Raw genomic sequence first — 14,912 nt, 5'->3', positions numbered from 1 at the left:
CCCCCAATGCCTTTCATGCACATGGGTTGCCTTAAGCATTCCGCCCCCCCATCATGGTCACTCACAGATGACCCTTCCCACCCTCCCACCCCTGTCACTCACAATAACCCCGCACTTCGGATCAAAAGCGAAGGTGCCACAAGTGAGGAGGTGAGAGGCATTGGCAATGGCGAGAATCTGGACAAAATTGTGACATTCGTCCTGGGGGTCAGAGATGGTTAGAGAGAATCAGAAGCAGCAGGTACAAGGAAAGGTAGGGTGGTGTCAGGCCAGTTAGATGCAGCTCGGGGGTCAGTAATGGTGGGTATTGATATGGGGTTAGAGTTCCTGCCTGGGCCCATTGGGATGGCAGCACTGAAGGGGACTGACAGAGTCAGGGCTGGGCCAACATTTCAATTGACACTCAGGACAGGGCCCAGATTTACACCTACCTCCTTCTTGCCTTTCTTCCTACAGCTCTCACTGAGGGACACAGGCACCATCCAGTCAATCTGAGAAAGGAGGAATGACCATTTCCCCCTGATTCTCCCCAAAATCCTCACGAGTCAGGGTAGATAACACAGTTCCACAATCTCCATCAATTTGGGAACTGCAGAGACAGCCCTCACCCCCAGAGCACTGTTTTTAAAACTGGAGGTCCCCAGCTATTCATGAGTAATAAAATCAATTGTAAAATCACAGCCAACATTACTTTTAACAAAATATATCTCAATGTATCTCATATGGGAGAGTAGATATTGGTTCAAGTACACACTTTGTGTATGAAGTCAAAATATACCATATATTTCTTATTAAGGGCTGATCAAAAAAGTTTGAAAGCTATTCTCCTAGATTAATGTGATTCTAATAATTCCACTGCCCACTATCACCTAAAACCTGGTCACTATGGCCTCCTCCCCTCATCATAAAACTCCCTCACACCCTCCCCCCATAACCATGACCCCTCAAACACCCTCAGCTGAGATAATGTACTTGATGGTTTCCCCTACTCATTTTCAATAACATTTCACCTCCTACCACAAGACCCCTCCCTGACCTCCCATAAAACCATGGATCTAATCACATGCTCTGGGGTCTTCCCACTCTCATCTCTCACCCTTCGAGGTCTCCCCCCTGAGAAGGGCAGAGACAAAGCGAAGATGGTGTCCCGGGCGCCGACATAAAGTGTATGGGAAGCAGGATCCACAAGGAGAACAGAGTAATTGTATGTCTGAGGGAAGGTGAACCGGGTAAGATAAGAGTCAGCCTCTGGTGAAAGAGAGGGAAGAGTGATATCAGCCATCGCTTCAGAAGGGTTAGGTCCACAAGGCCAGAAGAGCCAATTTTTGTGTTCTTCAATTTATCAGCCATCAGGGGAAAATGACCGAACCTGACAGGCCATGTAACTTTCCCAGATATAGTTATCTGATGAGGCCAGAATATTTAGCACACAATGCAGTCAAGTATGCTTTCTCTATAAAAATAGAACACTTTATTAAAATAACAACATAAATATTAAGCCTGTAATATTTATTCATAGCAACATGACACACAATTTGAAAATACCTATAAAAGTTTCAAGTACTCTCCTCTCTAAATTTCCCTTTAAAAAAAAACACTACTTAATAATAACTTCCTTTTACTTAGAAGGGAAATGCTACACTCTTTTCACTAACACATTAGGAGTCTACCTCTTCTCTCTCCCACAATCCTTGTTCCCTCCCACCTCCATTCTACCCAAAAAGCAAAAAGGTATACAGCAGGGGTTCTCAATCTGTGGGTCGCTACCCCTTTGGCAGTCAAAGGACTCTTTCACAGGGATCGCCTAAGACCATCCTGCATATCAGATATTTACATTATGATTCATAACAGTAGCAACATTACAGTTATGAAGTAGCAACGAAAAAAATTTTATAGTTGGGTCACAACATTAATAACTGTATTTAAAGGGCCAGTAGGTTGAAAACCACTGGTATAGAGCATGGTGGGCAAGAGTATATGCTTTAGAAATGGATCAGCCCAAGGTTAAATCTGGCTCTTTCACTTACCAGCTGTATGATCTTAAGTTACCTACCTTCTCTGAGTATTACTATCCTCTGTAAATATCACCATCCAGGGTGGTTGAGAAAATTAAATGAAAAAACATGTGGAAGCATCTGACACATTGTACAAATCATTCCTTTCTTCCTTCCTTAAGTATGAGCTCTGTTTTGACCAAATCTAAATCTCACATCAGCATTCAAAATTCTCATCTATTTATGTCACTCCCACATCGATGACAGAACCCTCACTTCCTTCTTGCTCTCTCCCCCTCCCTCCCTTCCACTCTCTCTGAAAAAAAAAAAAAGAAAGAAAGAAAGCAATGGGGGAAAAAATATACTCTAATCTATTTAAAGATTATAACAAATAAGTTATCATACCTTCTAAGCTCAATGTTTGGCCCCGGGGTTCCTATGCCCCCACTAATACAACTCTATTCTACCTGATTCATCTGCTCAGCTACCCTCAAGACTGATAGAATGGCCAGCAGCCATTCATTCCTAGATAGGCTGATATACGGAGCCCCACCCATCTCCCTACAATCATATTCATGACTGTGCTGTCTCTCTCATGCTTAGACTAAACCCTGGTCCCCTCAACCTCCTTTTGTATCCCCAGCTCTGCTTCACCTTGCCATCTGGACCTCTCTGGATCCCTGGACATCAACCCAGCCTGGTAATCACAGCTCTATGTAGTAGCTATTGCTCCAGCACAACCTGAAAGCCCACACTCCAATCATTTGTCCTCTCAACTCAAAACATCCTAAATGTCACTGGTATGCAGTTAAAACTAAATTAATATCAACAGGTTGAGAGCTTTTGCCAACAGGTGAACTCTCAGCTTCACTGGTTCTGTCTGCCCAAAGTGCTAACATTCAATGCCCACTGAGAAGAAAACAAGACCCACAGCCACACTCATGCCCACCTCAGCAGAAAGCCTCCAATGACCACTTTTAACCTTGTGGCATCCCCTGGCTTCTTGCCCCGCTTTTGAAAGGACCACATCTCCCTCCTCCGTTTTTCTTTCTGGAGACTTTAAAAATCATTTAAACAGAATTTTAAGTCAACTCACTGATCCGGTTCCCAACAATGGAGGGAACGGGTAGGGAGAGCAGGCAACGTTAGGAAATTAGGGTTGTGATAGATCGGATTGTGGGGAATGGGAGCTGGTGTCAGAGATGGAAGGGAACTGGGAAGTGGGTTGGGGAATATTAGGGCTGTGGGCAGGACAAACGGGGGTGAGGAACTGAACTAATGAATGATGTGCGAATGAATTTGAGAAGTGGGCAGATGGAAATGCTGAGCTGGTCACCAAAAGAATGGGTGGGTGGAATAGAATGGAGTGGAAGATCTCTGGGTTTGGAAGCCAGGATGGGTACCAAACTGGCGTGACCGACACAGGTGCGTGTCTGGTGGGAGGATAATAAGGGAGAGAGAACTGCGAACAGATGACCTCGGGCAACTCCCAAACCCGCCCTGGGCCTCAGTGCCCATGTCTGCACCGCGAAGGACTTAACACTCCCGCGGTTCTGCGAATAAGGGGCCGCGGGAGCCGCCTGGGCGTGTCACGGGGGCCGAGGCGCGAGGCCCGGCCCGGATGCGATGGAGCAGCACCGCGTGGGAGTCCCGCCTGGTCTCGGGCGCGGATGACCGTTATGGCCGGCGCGGAGGGGCCAGGATGCGGCTGCCTGGGTCCGGGGAGCAGGAGGGTGTAGGCACCCGCGGGCGGCGCCTGGGCGCGGCGCAAAGGGCTGATGGCGAGGGCGCCCGCGCCTTACCGGAGACGGGAAGCGAGGTCCTGGGCACCGAGCGGGGAACCAGACCGCACACCGGGCCGCTCAGCACCGCCAACAGCAGCAGCGGGAATTGCGAGCCGGGGCGGGGCGGCGCGGCCGAGGCCGGCATCTTTGGCTCCGCCTGGCCCCGGGTGGGGCGCACCCTACCGGTTCTGCTCAGGGACACAGCGCCACGGGCCTGGGTCCCACTGGTTTCTCCTCAGCCAGGTTCGGCCTCCCGCGGGCGGACCACACGCCACCCGGCCCCGCCCCTTCAGGAGGAGACCAATGGCGGTGCTGGTTTTCTCCTCCAGCCAATCGGGGTTGAGTGCGGCGCGGGCGGAGCGGAGGTGCCCCGCCCTGTAGGGGCGGAGCCAGGCCCAGGTGTGGGCGGGCGTTCTTTCCCCACCTCGGGCTGCAGCCATCCTCTCCTGCGCGAGTGAGAGCGCTGAGCAGAGAATTCCCGGCCAACCAGGTAGAGTTGGAGACCCAGGTGTCCCGCTGATAGGACCGGGCACTCCTAGCCAACTGGGTTTTGTCTGGGGGACTATCGGAATCTACAGCAAGTGAACGAAAATGGGAATGAGGAGCGCGGGGCAGAGCCGCCTGCAATGGTGGAGGTTTGAAAAGACTTCCGAGAGCTTCCCAAGGGAAGACTAAACTCTGACTTCCATAAGGGCAGGCGCCATTGTGTGTGTGTCCACTGTACCCCAGTCCTAGCACAGCGCCTGGCACAGAGTATGCCCTCAGCACATATTTATTGAATAAAAGAGTGACTGACTCAGTGAATGGATGAGTGAGTGAGTGAGTGAGTGAGTGGATGATGGAGAAGAGAAAGGTTAAAGCCAAGAGCACAATGCAAGTACCACTGGAATGTTCCATGGGGGTAGCTGACAAGAAGTGTCATGTGTAACACTGTTCTCCACAGAGATCCAAACCTCTACCCACACACCTCACCCCCACCCCGCGGCCTTGGAGACCGAGCTCCTGGGGTGCAGCCTGAGCTGGACCCAGAGGTGACTCCCGCCTCCAGTCGCCGGCCTGAGGGGGGCGCCTTCCGCTGCGCAGGCGCTTGCGGGGATCCCAAGGGCAAGGTGATGGGTCTTGGCCTTCCTCCAGCAAGTGGGGACCCCAGCGCTTCCCCACTCCTCAGGGCAGGAGAAGGGCTAAGGAGACCCGAGGGAGGAAACGAGGGAAACAAGAAGCCACCTGGGCTTTGGCCGGCTCGCGCCCCAGGCGGTGTTAGCAGCTCGGGCTGGGGCAAGAGGGCGCCCAGAGGCCCAAACCCACCGGGTGCGGGTCAGGCTCAGCCTGGCAGGCTCAGCCCTGGCAGGGGGTTCTGACCAGAGGACGGCAGACGCCTTGTCTCCCGAGGGCTCTCCCCAGCCTGGGCACGGGGCCACCCATGTGTCAGCACACTGAGGGCGGCCGTGCCTGTTACCCAGGACTCTTTGAGGGGCCCACGGAAATATTCTGACTTCTTGTAAAGTCAGGAAAAAAAATGAAAGAATCAAAGAAAATGTTTTGATTTTTTTTCTTACATCAGAAAACAAAGTGAAATTTTTAGGGCCCACCAAAAAAAACTATTCATTAATTTTTTTTTTTAATGCGGGGAGTGTCCTGGCAGACAGAAGTGCTCATGATCGCCCCTCCCGCATGGCTCAGTGATTAATTTTCTTTTTTTTTTTTTTTTCAAAATATTTTTATTTTTTTCAGAGAGGAGGGGAGAGAGAGAAACATCAATGATGAGAGAGAATCATTCATAAGCTGCTTCTTGCCCGCTTACTGGGGATCAAGCCCGCAACCTGGGCAGGAATCGGACCTGGGCCCCTACAGGCTGATGCTCTATCCCAGCCGTGGGCAAACTACGGCCCTTGGGCTGGATCCAGCCGCTTTGAAATAAATAAAACTAAAAAAAAAAGACCGTACCCTTTTATGTAATGATGTTTACTTTGAATTTATATTAGTTCACACAAACACTCCATCCATGCTTTTGTTCCAGCCCTCCGGTCCAGTTTAAGAACCCATTGTGTCCCTCGAGTCAAAAAGTTTGCCCACCCCTGCTCTATCCACTCAGCCAAACCATGAACCAGGAGGTCACGGTTCAATTCCCACTCAGGGCACATTCCCAGGTTACAGGCTTGATCCCCAGTATGGGCCATGCAGGCAACAGCCAATCAATGATTCTCTCTCACTCCCTCTTCCTCTCTGAAGTCAATTTTATTTAAACAAAAAGAGTAAATCAGATAGGAGATAGCTGTTTTTCCTTATGAGCCTTTTGGCATTGTTTAACTTTTAAACAATGTAAAAGTTACATAAGTAAAAATTAATAGATAAAAGTGAGTATCTTAAATGTGCTTCTTGGATAAAAGTAAAACTTAATTTCGAGAAATTATTATGGCTGTGGTAGAGTGGTCTGGGAACTTTCTCAAGAGCAGGAATGTCTGCATTCTGACCCTAAATTAAAATAAATCATTGAGCTATACTCTTTGTCTTGTGACAGGCAAAATAGACCAGCCCCTTTGTAAAGGGAAACCAATGACTCCTCCGGCTGGAAAGGACCACAGAGAAGGCCGGGGAAGGACCCTGCTGTGCACGCCTACTATGGTCTCTCTCTCTCTCTCATTCAGCGTGTTGGTCAAGTCCAGGGACAGGAGGCTACTTTCTCTAGTACACGGAGCAACAAAGGGGGAATGAGTGCTTCGATAATGAGGCCTGATATCTGTCTCACACAGAGAAAGCCTGGGCCTCCCAAAGGCTTTAGGTTACAACCTAGATGGCACTTATCAGGGTTCCTAAAGTTGCAACTGGGACACACACACACACACACACACACACACACACACAAGCCAATGTTCTCACACTAGCCGGTTTGGCTTGGTGGATACAGTGTCGGTCTGCAGACAGGTTTGATTCTGTTCAAGAATACATACCTCAGTATCAGGCTTGATCCCTGTCCCTGGTCAGGGAACATGTTTAGAGGCAACCAACTGATGTTGTCACTCTCACATCAATGTTTCTCTCTCTCTGTCTCTTCCTCTCCTTTTCACGCTCTAAAAAATCAATGGAAAAATATCCTTGGGTGAGGATTAACAAAAAACACAAAAAAAAGCCAGCTTTCTCAAGAGCCAAATACTGAACCAACAATTCAAAAACTATGGATTACACAGTGCAATTAACTGTTGCAATGAAATGCTTTAAAGTGTGCAGTCTATGCATATAAAATTTGCTGTGTTTACAAACTAGCATCTCCATTATTTTGTATTCAGGTTGCTTATAAAATAACTTTTCTATCTTAAACATCAGAAAGCACTAAAAACTGGCTAAAAATGCCCGAAAATTGCTAAATTGTAATACTTTAATATGGTTAGATAATGATGAAATCATCAAAGAGATCATAGCAGGCCACAAAGCCTCTGAAAAGCTATTGACAATCTAGCATTTTCATATCATGTAAAAATATTCATTCTGTTTACCAAAAATAGCAACAGAAATGGCATTCATGATGATTAAGACATGTACCTGCAAAAAGTTGACTTCAGCATCATAAAAATGGTTTGTATTAAGTCCTAGATGAGTGGATTGACATGGAGAACTCAGTTGGATTTCTGCCTGAGCTCATTACCTTTGAGCATGGGCACTGGTCTTTTTATTTATTTTTTTAAATATTTTTATTTATTTCAGAAAGGAATGGGGAGAAACATTAATAATGAAAGAGAATCATTGATTGGCTGCCTCCTGTACGCCCCACAATGGGGATCAAGCCGGCAACCGGGGCATGCGCCCTGACCAGGAATTGAACCATGACCTCCTGGTTCATAGGTTGACACTCAATCACTGAGCCACACCAGCCAGGCTGGTCTTTTTAAAAGGCAGGATGCTAAAAAATAAAAAAATAATAAAAGGCAGGATGCTATTCTCAAGTAGTTTCTTGGATTATCTTCTGAGCATTCTGATGATCTTTTCAAATGGTGAACAGCTGTGCTATATTGTTATTTTTTCCATAGTTCTTTCTTACTTTCTGATGTCCCAAGATTCCTTTTATCCTTCCGTTTTAAGAACTTCCTTCAGCCATTCTTTTAGGGTAGGGTGGGTCAGCTGGCCACAAATTCTCTTGGCTTTCTTTTATCTAAAAATGTCTTGATTTTCCCCTTTATTCCTGAATAATGTTTTCACTTTAATATGGGATCCTAGGCTGGCAGTTCTTTGCTTTCAGCACTTGAAAAATGTTCCTGCCACTTCCTTCTAGCCTCAATGGTTTCTTATGAAAAACTACTGTCATTCAAATTATTTTTCCCAGGGGTAATGAGTCATTTCTCTCTTTCTGCTTTGTTTTAGTTTTCAGAAGGTTGATGGCTATGTGCCTTGCTGTGAATTTCTTTGTATTATACTGTTTGGGATTTACTAGTTTCTTGAATATTTAGGTTTATGTTTCTGGTCAAATTTGGTTCATTTTTAGTCATTATTTTTTCAAATGTTGGTCATTTTTCAGTTCTGATTTTTCATTTAGTTCTTTTTTTAATCTTCTGTTTCTTTGCTGAGATGTACTACTTTTCATTTGTTGTAAGCTGTATGTAACTTCTATTGAAGAATTTCTGTAATAGTTCCTTTAAAAAATGTTTGTCTACATCACACCCTGGTCAGTGTTCTCAGTGGTTAGTGCATCTGCCCACACACCGAAGGGTCATGGGCTTCATTCCTGGGCAAGGGCACATACCTGGGTTGCAGGTTCGATCCTGGTCAGGGCTCTTTGGAGAGGCAACCAATCAATATGTCTCTCTCACATGGATGTTTCTCTCTCTTCTCCCTCTCCCTTCTTCCCTTCCACTCTCTCTCTCTGTCTCTCTGAAAAGCAATGGAAAAAATATCCTTGGGTGAGGATTAACCAAAAGAAAAAAAAAATTTTTGTCTACATCTGTATCATCTCAATGTTGGCATCTATTAACTGTTTTTTCTCATTCAAGTTAAGATTTTCCTATTTCTTGACATGATGAATAACTTTCTATTATATCCTGGACATTTTGAAATTTATGTTATATGACTCTAGATTTTATTTAACTTTTCCGTTTTAGCAAGCTACTTCTGACCCATGTCATTTAAAAAAGGTTGTTGTGCCCTGGCCAGTGTGGCTCAGTGGTGGAGCATTGGCCCATGCATCTAAGAATCAAGGGTTCAGTTCCCAGTTAAGGGCACATACCTGGGTTTGAGCTTCAAGCACCCCTGGTCAGGGCTTGTTGGAGAGGCAATCAATCAATGTATCTCTCTCACATCAATGTTTCTCTCTCCCCCCCCCCTCCCTTCCACTCTCTCTAAAAAGTCTAAGGAAAACATATACTAGAGGGAGAAATTAACCAAAAGAAAAAAAGAAAAAGAAGAAAGAAAAAGGTTGTTGCTGACTCATTCCTGCCAGGTGGGGTGGAAGTCCATGTTCCCCATTTGGCCTCCAATAGACACTCGAGTACAGGAGAGGTATCTTTATTGCTGGGTGTGGGTGAGAGCTCCAGCTTCCCACATGGCCTTCACTGACATCATCACACCAGTGTTCCAGGGAACACCACCCTTGCAGGGAAAGAGTGAGGTGCATTCTTGCAGCTTTCATTTCCTTTGCTGAAGCACAATTGTGAAACTTGGTTTCTAAGGATTTGATGATAAGGTCACTGCTCTAAGGATCACATGGTCAGGGCCAAGGACATGTTCACACTCACGTTGAACTTCACCACCTTCAAAGTAGGGAGGTTTTCCGTGGCCAGACAATGTCCTCAATAAGCCCAAATCCACAGACTGCAAAACAGCATCCGCTAAAGCCAACATGTCCACATCTAAATGACAATCTGGTGGCATTAAGGTAGGGACAGATTGCCGGCAAAGGTCTTACAGGGAAGGCACTTTTTAATGAATATGATGAACTTCTTTTTGATGAAAGCCTGAATAGGCCAGGTAATAAGGTGTAGCACACAGGAAGGTTTCAAACATCAAATCCTCTGGCAGGTGAAAAGTAACGCAGGGGTATTATTATTTTAGAAGTGTCTTGGAGGTTTTCAAAATGCTGAGAAAATAAGAGATAGTAAAAGACATCAAAAATAGCGTCAAAAGTAGTTAGGTACTGCTTTAGAATTTCGGGGGGGGGGGGGGGTTGTGAACATTTATATTTAAGGGTTTCTTTTATTGCAACAGTAAGAGTCCAGAAGCCATATTATATTTTCTTTCTATCAGAACTATAGAAGTAATGCGGGGCACTTTGCAGCCATGTGTGATAATAGTTTGGGAACACACAGGGTGATTTAGAATCAAGGCCAGGTGATTTTCAAAGAATTTTAATTCTCCTTCTGTATTTCTCTTCTGCATGGAACTCAGTCTCCACAGACAGTATTCTGGCTGCCATCACTTTGATTACCTTTAACTGGAGGAGGGCTATTGCTCGGACACTGCTCTTCAGACACACGGGGGTTCAGAAGTGGTGGCCAAACTGACGGGATGGCTGGCACCAGCCCCGGACACCAGGTCGAGGGTCCTCACGTGGCCTTTGCTGGCAGGAATGAGGCCACGGTGTTTTACATGGGTCATATTTACTGCTTCTTTGCACACTGGTAATTGTTTCATGGACGTCAGACATTGTAGTCTTTACCTTGTTGGATATTAGATGTTTTTGTATTTTTTAAGCTGAATTCTGGGGCACCATTAAACTATTTGGAAACAGTCTGATCCTTTTAGGTGCTGCTTTTATGATATTCTGGGAGGGTCCTGAGCAGTGCTCCGTCTATGGCTACTTACTCCTCACTACTGAAGCCAGGCCCTTCAGTGCGCCTGACCCAGGGCCCCGTGAATGGGCACTGTTCCCAGCCTTTTATTGTTACTTCTAATCCTCTCAGGAGGGTTCCTCACACTCGGGTTGTTCAGTCCTCAGCTGAGTTCTTGACAAGAACCCTCTGCACATCTCCAGAGTTCCTCTGCACAGCTGTCCCCTCCCCAGAATGCTGTCCTCCAAAAGCTGTCCTGCCAACTCCAGCTGCTTAGGTCTCCACGGACATCCCTCTCTGTGTTCTCAACTCAGAGGGTTTGCCACACTCTCCCCCCCACGACCCCCCGCCCCCGCCCCCATGCTGTGGCCTAGCACAAACGCTGGAGCAATTGTAGGACTCGCCTCGTTTGTTTCTTGCCTCTTAGGAGACACTGCTTCCCTGTCCAATGTCCATGTCCTGAAAACCATTGTTTTATGTATTTATGTGGCTATTTCTTGGTGTGTGTTTTACTTTTTTTAAAATATATTTTATTGATTTTTTTACAGAGAGGAAGGGAGAGATAGTTAGAAACATCGATGAGAGAGAAACATCGATCAGCTGCCTCCTGCACATCTCCTACTGGGGACATGCCCGCAACCAAGGTACATGCCCTTGACCGGAATCGAACCTGGGACCTTTCAGTCCGCAGGCCGACGCTCTATCCACTGAGCCAAACCGGTTTCGGCATGGTGTGTGTTTTTCAATCATTGTTTCAGGCAGAAGGATAAATATAGACGTTGTTCCATTTGGGCCTGATCCGAAGTCTCCTAGAGAAGTTTTTAACTTTTTACTTGAAAAAAAAAATTCAAACTTCCATAGAAATTGTGAGAATAGTATAATGAATGCTTGCTTATATACTCTTTTACCTAGATTAAGCAACAGTTAATATTTTGCCTAATTTGTTTTATTTCTCTCTAGATAAGTAGATACAGATATATGTGATGCATAGGTCATTATAGTTTTTGCTGGATCATTTAAGACTAGGTTGCAGAAATCATGCCCCTATCACATTATTATGTCCATTTTTTAGAGGAGGATACAGGCTCAGAGAGGCAAAGCAACTGGCTCAAGGTCACAGAGCTGCTAATCAAGGGAGCCAGGATGAGAACCCAGGCCCATCTTTCTTCACACCTAAGGTTTTAACCACAACATTTACAAGAGCCACCGTCTTTACCCAGCACATGAGAAAAGAAAGGTAAGACTCCAATAGCAATTCCCTATGGAGAATGGAGAGAAAAATCAAGAATTCTTTTTCTCCATCTTCAGTTCACTCTGGTGGCTCACCTTAGGCCCCAGTTATCTAAACATGTCACTTGTTTTTGCTCCCATCTAGTTTATTAGAGCAATTCCGTGCCTGCCTCGTTTAGCAGGAGTGAATTTAATGTGCTTGACTCCTCGGAGATTTGACACTCATTTAGGCCCAAAGAACCAATCTGTTTACCGATTCACACATCCTGACCTCTTTCTCTCCTTGCAATCCAACCTCAGAGGGGTACCAGGAACTCACACTTTTAGGCCCCATTTTGCACCTGGCTACCATCTTGTGTGTGTTCATTGGGCTCCTCTAACACAGACCCATCATGGGATCTGGCCACATCTATAGAGAAAAGGTGCAAACTCAAAGACCTAGGAAAGAGACACAGGAGGACCTCCTGCTGGCAGCCCCTGCTGGTTAACAGGGCCCCCTGTGGCCCACTCACACTTTCATGCTACAGAAGTCTGGATACAGAGGTTACTGAGTCTCCAGCGGTTTGGTTTGTACTGAACTCAAAGCCTGGCCTTGTGAAAGCTGTGCTCTCCCTCCAGCCCCTTCTGACTGGCCATGTCTGGGCCCTCTAAAGCCACTGTGATGGTTTTCTGTTCCTGTTAGTGTCTTCTCATCACAGCATCTTCCTGGAAAAGGCCGTGATTAATGTTTCATTTCAGCCCATTGCAACACAAGCTGCTTCCTGGCAGCTAATGGGAGGGAGGGAGAGCAGGGGGGAATCTTGCTTCACTATTTCTAGCTAAATGCCACTTCCTTTGTGAGACTTTTCCAAATTGCTTCTGCCAATGAATCCTTGGGCCGCAGCCCTCCCCTGCTCTCCGGCTTCTCTGAACTTCTAGAGCAGTGGTTCTTAACCTTCCTAATGCCACAACCCTTTAATAAAGTTCCTCAAGTTGTGGTGACCTCCAACCATAAAATTATTTTCGTTGCTACTTCATAACTGTAATTTTGCTCCTGTTATGGATTGTAATGTAAATATCTGATATGCAGGATGTATTTTTTTTAATTAAATCTTTATTGTTCAAATTACATTTGTTCCTCTTTTTTTTCCCCCATAACTCCCCTCCTCCTAGTTCCCGCCCCACCCTCCGCCCTCACTCCCCACCCACTGTCCTCATCCATAGGTGCACGATTTTTGTCCAGCCTCTTCCCGCATCTCCCACTCCCATTTCCCCCCCAAGAATAGTCAGTCAATTCCCTTTCTATGTCCTTGATTCATTATAATCACCAGTTCATTCTGTACATCAGATTATTTATTCACTTGATTCTTAGATTCACTTGTTGATAGATGCATGTTTGTTGTTCATAATTTGTATCTTTACCTTTTTCTTCTTTCTCTTCTTAAAGGATACCTTTCAGCATTTCGTATAATACTGGTTTAGTGGTGATGAACTCCTTTAGCTTTTCCTTATCTGTGAAGCTCTTTATCTGACCTTCAATTCTGAATGATAGCTTTGCTGGATAAAGTAATCTTGGTTGTAGGTTCTTGGTATTCATCACTTTGAATATTTCTTGCCATTCCCTTCTGGCCTGCAAAATTTCTGTTGAGAAATCAGCTGACAGTCGTATGGGTATTCCCTTGTAGGTAATTGAGTCTCTTTCTCTTGCTGCTTTTAAGATTCTCTCTTTGTCTTTTGCTCTTGGCATTTTAATTATGATGTATCTTGGTGTGGTCCTCTTTGGATTCCTTTTGTTTGGGGTTCTCTGCGCTTCCTGGACCTGTAAGTCCATTTCTTTCACCAGGTGGGGGAAGTTTTCTGTCATTATTTCTTCAAATAGGTTTTCAATATCTTGCTGTCTCTCATCTTCTGGTACCCCTATAATTCTGATGTTGGTGCATTTGAAACTGTCCCAGAGGCTCCTTACACTATCTTCATATTTTTGGATTCTTTTTTCATTTTGCTTTTCCGGTTGGGTGTTTTTTGCTTCTTCGCATTTCAAATCTTTGACTTGATTCTTGCGCTCCTCTGGTCTGCTGTTGGGAGTCTGTATAATATTCTTTATTTCAATCAGTGTATGCTTAATTTCTAGTTGGTTCTTTATCACAACATCGAGGCTCTCATCAAGTTTATCGGCAGTTTCTAGCAAATTATTGAAAACCCTCAAAAGTGCATTTTTTAGCTCTATATCCTCCATTTCTGTCATGTTTTTTTGTCTCCACATTTTTTATGCTTTCTTGGTGCACCCCCTTGTGGTCTTTGTACACAGTCTTGTTCTAGTTAAGCCCTGATTGTTGTAGTTAATACTAGAGGGATTTGACCACCAGGCCAACTGGCTGTGAGAATCAGCTGTGTCTGCAGTGGGAAAACTTCTGTCCTCTGGAGAGGTGCTAATCTAGCCGTTGCCTGAGGCTATCCGGCAAATGGCTCTGCGCAGGGCTTGGGCGGGTCGGGTCGCAGGGGATCAACGGGGGGTGGTGGAGGGAGCAGTTATGGCTGCTCTCAGTCCAGTTCCCAGAGGCTCTGCTTCTCAGAACTCCAGCAAATGCTGCAAACCTCGGAGAGAAAGCTGCCCTCACGTTCAGACTGATGCCAGACACTACCGCTTCTCCCGTTTGAGTCTGAGTCCCTAGAGACTCACCCGGATCTGGATCTCAGAGTCTGAGACTCCCTCCTGATTGAAAATGACAACCGCGCTCTCAGCCACCAGCCGGCTCCTCGCACACCTCCGTACCTTTTTATTTTCCCCACTGTGTTTCCTCTGAGCCTCGGTATGCTGTTCTCTTTCCTTCTAGTTGAAGAATCTCTCCTCAGCCAGCCTTCCTGTGGTTCTGGGTGATGTCCGTTCCATCTTTTAGTTGTATTTTTGAAGTGGTTGTTTGCGGCAGCAATCTCCGGTGTTTACCTATGCCGCCATCTTGGTTTCTCCCCTGTTCACACTATTTCTCTAGGGGCTAGCTTCACATTCCTGAGCTCTCACTCACTCTTGTGGCTTGAACTTTCCAACTAAGAGGTGATTTTCCTCACTTCATGTCTATTCCCATCATTCCTCATTTTTCCTACATTCCTCATACCATTTTCCTCAAACCAGAGCCACTGTTCAAGAACCAAATGTTCAAATCCACCATGATCTA

The 14,912-nt window shown here is 45.8% G+C and overlaps 1 protein-coding gene across 1 annotated transcript in view; it reads right to left on the bottom strand.

The window, feature by feature from the left end:
- Window positions 1-3,923, bottom strand: part of LOC139019465 (semaphorin-4F-like) — a 38,294-nt gene extending 34,371 nt beyond the window's left edge. Inside the window, 4 exon segments of the mRNA XM_070428483.1 lie at window positions 103-201; window positions 432-491; window positions 1,097-1,248; window positions 3,797-3,923. Coding sequence (XP_070284584.1) covers window positions 103-201; window positions 432-491; window positions 1,097-1,248; window positions 3,797-3,923 — 438 coding nt within the window.
- Window positions 3,924-14,912: the final 10,989 nt, after the last annotated feature.

The sequence above is a fragment of the Myotis yumanensis genome, unplaced genomic scaffold (genome assembly GCF_028538775.1).
Source record: "Myotis yumanensis isolate MYYU_CA2020_CCGP unplaced genomic scaffold, mMyoYum1.0.hap1 SCAF_11, whole genome shotgun sequence".
Classification (NCBI taxonomy): Eukaryota; Metazoa; Chordata; class Mammalia; order Chiroptera; family Vespertilionidae; genus Myotis; species Myotis yumanensis.
The sequence above is the reverse complement of the archived record's forward strand: the minus strand, read 5'-3'. Positions and strand labels throughout refer to the sequence as shown.